We start from the raw sequence: 6,028 nt of genomic DNA on the forward strand, positions 1-6,028 counted from the left end.
ATTTTCTGTCTAACACATGGTTACGTTTCGTAACCACAGAATATTTTGGTAATAACAACAAATTACATTTTTATAGCACCTTTCACGTCGGGAGGACGTTCCAAGGCGCTGGACAGTCAGGGATTTGGACCCGAGCTGGGGGTTGGGATCAGGAGGGCTGGAGGGCAGGGAGGATGGGTGGAGGGTGACCGAAGGCTTAACTTTATTACAAATAACACAAAAAGGGTTCTGTTGAATGAAACGTATGGCTATTTTTTTCCTTTTGTTTACTGTGCATCGAAACAGGAAAGATTATAAAGGTTAAAATGTTTCATTTCATTTCAGCAATCTACTGAGTAATAAATCAACAATCTGAGAACATTTGCCAATTGATTTTGTTTTTGCAATGTTCCGTACGAACAGTAGCGGAATGAGAGTTTTAGTGTTTTTGTTGTGAGTACCCGGTATTGAATGATAATGTATAAAAGTTATACTGCTGTGTTTATAGGTGTGTATGTCTATTAAATACAGAGAGACTCCAGCTATCCAACAAATGCAAGGTTTCTTGTCTGGTCTGCCGAGCCAGAATTTCTGGTTAAGTGTAATTACAATAATAATACTCCTTGCATTTGATCACATCTTCAAGACATCTCAAAGCGCTTTCCAGAACATACTGTAAAGTGTAGTGACAGTGTGTTTTGTGAGTGAAACGCGACAGCCAATTGTACACAGCAGTGTCCCACAAACAGGCGTGAATCGAGTGACCAAATTATTAGTATTTTTGGGGGGAGCAATTATTACCTCCCCCCGGAAAAATGATCCACCAATCGCCTAACGACTGGGTTCCTACTGACTGCTAGATAAATAGAGGCAGATGGAGTAAGGAAACTTGCCTAAGGTTTCGCTTGGTAATGCAAGTTATACAGTGCTGGAAAATGCATTTTCCGTCACTGTATATGCATTTCTGCAGCTGTGTGTAAAAAAACATAGTCATTCACCCAAGCGGACAGCGGACACCGTAGAAAGGGTGGTGAGGCAGGAAGCTGTGGGGTGATGTGGGCTGCTCAGCACAGCAATGACACATGTTAGGATAGTCGGGCTGACAGGAGTTTACACGTGGGCGGAAATTTTTAAAGATTTTTGGGGGTTTGGGGGCCGTCTGGCTAGGGCTGAATTCCGGGTACCCAGAAGTCTGGTAAACCAGGGGATTACTGTATAAAACAATAACTAATCCATACTTGTTCAGGTGCTCTTCCATTGTGACAATACAGTTGGCTTAGTTCATTAATATAATGAGTGTAACCAGTTAATTTTAACTTATTCAGGTATTAATTAATTGATGGATCTCTGCAGGTGATGTGTCATAGCACAAAAAAAAACCTGGGAAGGTGTGTGTGCAATTTTTGCACTTTACGATTCGGTTTTAACACTTCCGTTCAACTCATGCCAACTTGAATCTTGTCGTGCTATAACGCACCTCATCATGTTCGTTACAGTTAAACCAGATTCTGATTTGAGGTCCGTACATTTTGATGATAATTACGATCCCTTTTCTTGCTAGGCTTGCTTGCAGTCAGAACAAATCACAACCATTTGGGATAAAGATATTTAATATAGCCACGGCAAGTGTGTAATCAGCACTGATAATTTAGAGGAATGCTACCGGGTGATTACTGACAAGCGGATTGCATGGCAAATGCCATCAGTAACCAATATGTGTTTTTCCTGCAGTTTCCAGTTAGAAAAGGGTTATGCATTGAGGCAACTTCTTCAACAAAGGCACATGTACACACACTGAAAGCTCTGTGCGTTTAGTACATGTATAAATCTCTTTCATTTGACTCTCAGGCTTAATGCTTTTCTTTTCCAAATTTTGATCTCTGTAAATGATATGCTTTTTTTTATAGCTTTGCATTTACGTATTGTGAAATCACAAGAGACAGCTAAAGGTATTTATTTGCGCTGGAGGTTGGTAGGTTTTCTAATAAAAATGTATGTTATCTTAGGGGGAATTGCTTGATGGAACCACAGATTACATGTCAGGTTTGGATGACATGACAGATTCAGACTCCTGTCTGTCCCGAAAGAAGATCAAGAAGACTGAAAGTGGCATGTATGCTTGTGACTTGTGTGACAAAACATTCCAGAAAAGCAGTTCCCTTCTGCGACACAAATATGAGCACACAGGTATGTTCATTTCATTTTCCTCCTAGTTTTCCTATTTCTGCGTCCGTCCCTCCTGATTCTCATTCCTTCATTTCGTTTGTTCCAAAATAAAGTGTCGGACTGTTGCTTTTCCTCTCCTGTGGCGGTCCTGCTTATCTTATCCCTCTCCCGCTCACACAAAGAGGTAGTTTAAAACGTGCAGTGTTAAAAGGGGGCATCGCTGAGCAATCGTTTTATTATGAGGGGTGGTGGGTGGGGCGGGGGCGTTGGGGAATGGAAGAGAGAGAGGTTTGACATTACATCCCTGGGTGGGGTAATTCACGATATGACACATGCACTGTAATTGACATGATGACTTTGCGCTTTCCTATTTTGTCCTCCGCTCCCCACCCCCACCCTTCATCCAGCCATTCCTTTCAACGCATTCTGCATTTCCTTCACATTCCCTGTCTCTTTCCTGAGTTTTATTTTAAACGCGCGCTTACACACTTTCACCCTGTTGCATCATTCTTGGCTTCTCCCTCACCACTCCCACCCTCCCCTCTGACTCTCGCTCTCTCTCTCTCTCTCGATCTGCCCTCCATTTTGTCCTGGGGTGTTAGACTGACAGGGATTTAGCTGTCGTGTCTATTTTTGAATTCATGCTATAAAGTATTGCAGCTATGGAAGGTGTTGAAGGCATTCCAGTGCTATTTGTGGTGTGGAATTAGCCAGATGTTTGCTTGGCCAAACGTTCCAAGTTCCAAACTCTGGTCACACGTTAGCTGAAATGCCAAAGGAGATGCTCTCAATTACAGAGGCTAAAATAAAGTGTTTCTCAAGACTTGGTGTTCTGGAAGTCGTTTCGAAGTATCCCCGTTATTTTTCTATCATTCCAGCTGCAATGTGGAACCAAACAAAAATTTTTTTTACCACTATTGACTAATGCGTCCATTTCTCTCCCCCCGTTAACCCCCACGAACTAATTCGAGAGGCTTTGTGGCCAGTTGTCTTGTCGCTAAGTCACTTGTTTTTAATTAAATCTTAAATAATTTATGATTTTTTTCGAGAAAAAACTGGAGCCAGACGCTCGCTCAAAACATTTATTAGCTTAGGGGTCCGGACATGATCCGTAGTACTTCTGACAGTTTTGATTGATAGTAATTCGGAACACTTGACGACTCCTGACACATTGACAAGCGCTCGCAGATGCACCAAAAGTGTCGGGATTTATTCGAAGGCTGTTCAATCTTATTAGAGCATTTTAGCGCCATCCACTAATCCTGTGTTTCTTTTCTCTTGCTCTCTCTCTCTATCTCTCTCTTCTCTCCCCCTCTCTCTCTCTCTGGATTGTAGGAAAACGCCCACACCAGTGTCAGATTTGCAAGAAAGCTTTCAAACACAAGCACCACCTTATCGAACACTCGCGTCTGCACTCCGGCGAGAAACCGTACCAGTGCGACAAATGCGGGAAGCGTTTCTCTCACTCGGGCTCCTACTCGCAGCACATGAATCACAGGTATTCCTACTGCAAACGGGAGGCGGAGGAGAGGGAGGCCGCCGAGAGGGAGGCCCGTCAGAAGGGCCACTTAGAACCCGCGGAGCTACTGATGAACCGGGCGTACTTGCAGAGCATCACCCCGCAAGGCTACTCCGACTCGGAGGAGCGGGAGAGCGTGCCGAGAGAGTTGGAGAGCGAGCGCGAGCAAGAAAAGGAAGGCGAAGAGGACGAGGAGAAACTGGCGAGGCAGGGAGGAGGCGAAGAGGAATTCGAGGAGGAGGAAGAGGAAAGTGAAAATAAAAGCATGGATACGGATCAGGACACCATAAGAGACGAAGAGGAGAACGGCGAACACTCAATGGACGATAGCTCGGTCGACGGGAAAACGGAAACCAAATCAGAACACGAAGACAATGTGGAAGACGGCATCTAATAACTACTGCATTCTAGCTTCCTTACTTCTTCCAGTAGTATTGTTACTTGCTTGAAACACTGCTGTGTTAAGCTGTACATGCACGTGCCTGATGCTTCCTGGAAGCCTGAGTGTTGGACAGATGGGGCAGTCTGTCGGATGCAAAAAAAAAACCCGAAAAAAAATTCAGATAAAAAAGAGAGAGAGAGACAGTGTTAGGAGGAATTAGTCAAGTTTGGGGTTGTGAAGAGTTGCATTATGCAAAAAAAATGTTCAGTGTTAAGGCCTAAAAAATGTGTGGTTCCAAGCAGCCTGAATTACCCTTCTGTTAATAGTTTTTTAGCACAAAATAGCGGAGTATATCGCATTACATGCCACACATATTACTACACGAAAATCTAAAAAATAAATGTACCGTCTATGTTTCTACCTATGTATATTATCACACAGCAGTAACTTGAAGATGTAATGCCTGTGCTTCTTTCTACCCATACCTGTATTAATACACAACAGTATTTTAGTGGATTGTTTGTAGTTTGACCCCGTTTCAGGTCTGTCACTGCAACCACACAGTGTTTTAGGCCTCGGGAATTTTCTTTGAAGGATCATGAAATGATGCATGTGTGATAATTTAGACATTGAAGTCTTAAAGTGGCCCAGCTATGAAGGAGTAGAGGACGGGAAATAAGAAAGAGAGAGAAATAAGAGAGAGAAATAAGAGAGAGAAATAAGAGATAGAGAGAGGGAGGTGGTGGTGGTGGAGAAAGGTGGTTTTAAAAAGCCTTATATGCAAACCTTTTAATCTGTCTGTTCTGCAAGTGCCATCCTTGTATAGTGCTAAAAAGGTAACTAAAGTTACTTTGCACCAGCTTCAGTGTTAAACAGCTCACCCTGTTCTTTGAAGCACCCATGTCAGTATTAGATTATAGGCAGCAGTTCCTTAGTTTACATATGTTTGTGCAATTTTTCTGTACTTTTATTTTTTGTTCATTAACTTGTCAGTATTACACCAAACTTTTGCAACAATTTGCATTCATTTTATTTTAGGTCAAATAACATTTATTTATGTTGCTCATTTTATATTTCCTAATTTTATTTATTTCATACTGTTAGTGTACAGTATTATAGTTCTTCAATATATAGATATATTTTAGTAAAAGGAACATGAGGTTGATCATTTGGGCAAATTTTACGTAATGAGAAGAGCATTTATTGTGTTTTCAAACATTAATTGTGAGATGCGAATTTTCAATTTATTATTTTATTTTGTTTTCCAATTACTGGATTCCAAATTTGAGAACTTTTGATACGATCTTGTGAAAACACTGTATTTTCGACTGAAAATTCCACTTTCTTCATCTGTTTTTTAGCTAAAAAAAAAGAGGGACTGTTAAAAATACAATGTATGATACCATGACAGAAATCTTTCCTGAATTGTCTTTGTAAAAGTATTATTAAATTTTCAATTTGTAATTTTTTCTTTGAAATGACCATGCTCGAATAAAATGTAGCCAAACTAGGACCTGTATGTGCAGCTTAAGGTTCAATGGACATCACTGCAGTAAACTGATGTGCATAATAATGTATAGTGTTTCCTTCCTAACTGTAGGATTTGTCTTCAAAAGAGTTACAATTTCATCCACAGCATTGTTAACAAAAAAATATTTATTAACTTAAATTTATATTGTCGTCCTATTTATTTCAATCAATGTCCACTTTTATATTTCTCTCACCATCTCAAAATAAAACAAAATTCTATGGTTGGATTTATTTCATAAGCTTGCTGAAGGGAGAACGACAGTCTAGAATCGAGAGATAAAGAGCAGGGCGCATGGCGTGAGGGAGAGGTGCAACCCTGAACTTAGTCTAAAGGTGGCCAGAATCAAATCGCATCCATCCTTCTAATAAGGTGTAATGGGTGATCACAATACAGTATGTAGCATGGTTCCTACCATAAAACATAGAGACTTCTTTTAAGTAAGCCAACTACA

General features: G+C 40.9%; 1 protein-coding gene across 7 annotated transcripts in view; it reads left to right on the forward strand.

Annotated features, from left to right (window-relative positions):
- Window positions 1-5,715, forward strand: part of zeb2b (zinc finger E-box binding homeobox 2b) — a 122,289-nt gene extending 116,574 nt beyond the window's left edge. For all 7 annotated transcript variants that reach the window (XM_042336082.1, XM_042336083.1, XM_042336081.1 and 4 more), the window contains 2 exons: window positions 1,986-2,166; window positions 3,481-5,715. In XM_042336082.1, coding sequence (XP_042192016.1) covers window positions 1,986-2,166; window positions 3,481-4,058 — 759 coding nt within the window. In that variant the 3' untranslated portion in view covers window positions 4,059-5,715. The remainder of the gene's footprint in view (window positions 1-1,985; window positions 2,167-3,480) is intronic.
- The last annotated feature ends 313 nt before the right edge of the window (window positions 5,716-6,028 follow it).

This window comes from Callorhinchus milii, unplaced genomic scaffold (genome assembly GCF_018977255.1).
Source record: "Callorhinchus milii isolate IMCB2004 unplaced genomic scaffold, IMCB_Cmil_1.0 Scaffold6, whole genome shotgun sequence".
In the NCBI taxonomy this organism is placed as follows: Eukaryota; Metazoa; Chordata; class Chondrichthyes; order Chimaeriformes; family Callorhinchidae; genus Callorhinchus; species Callorhinchus milii.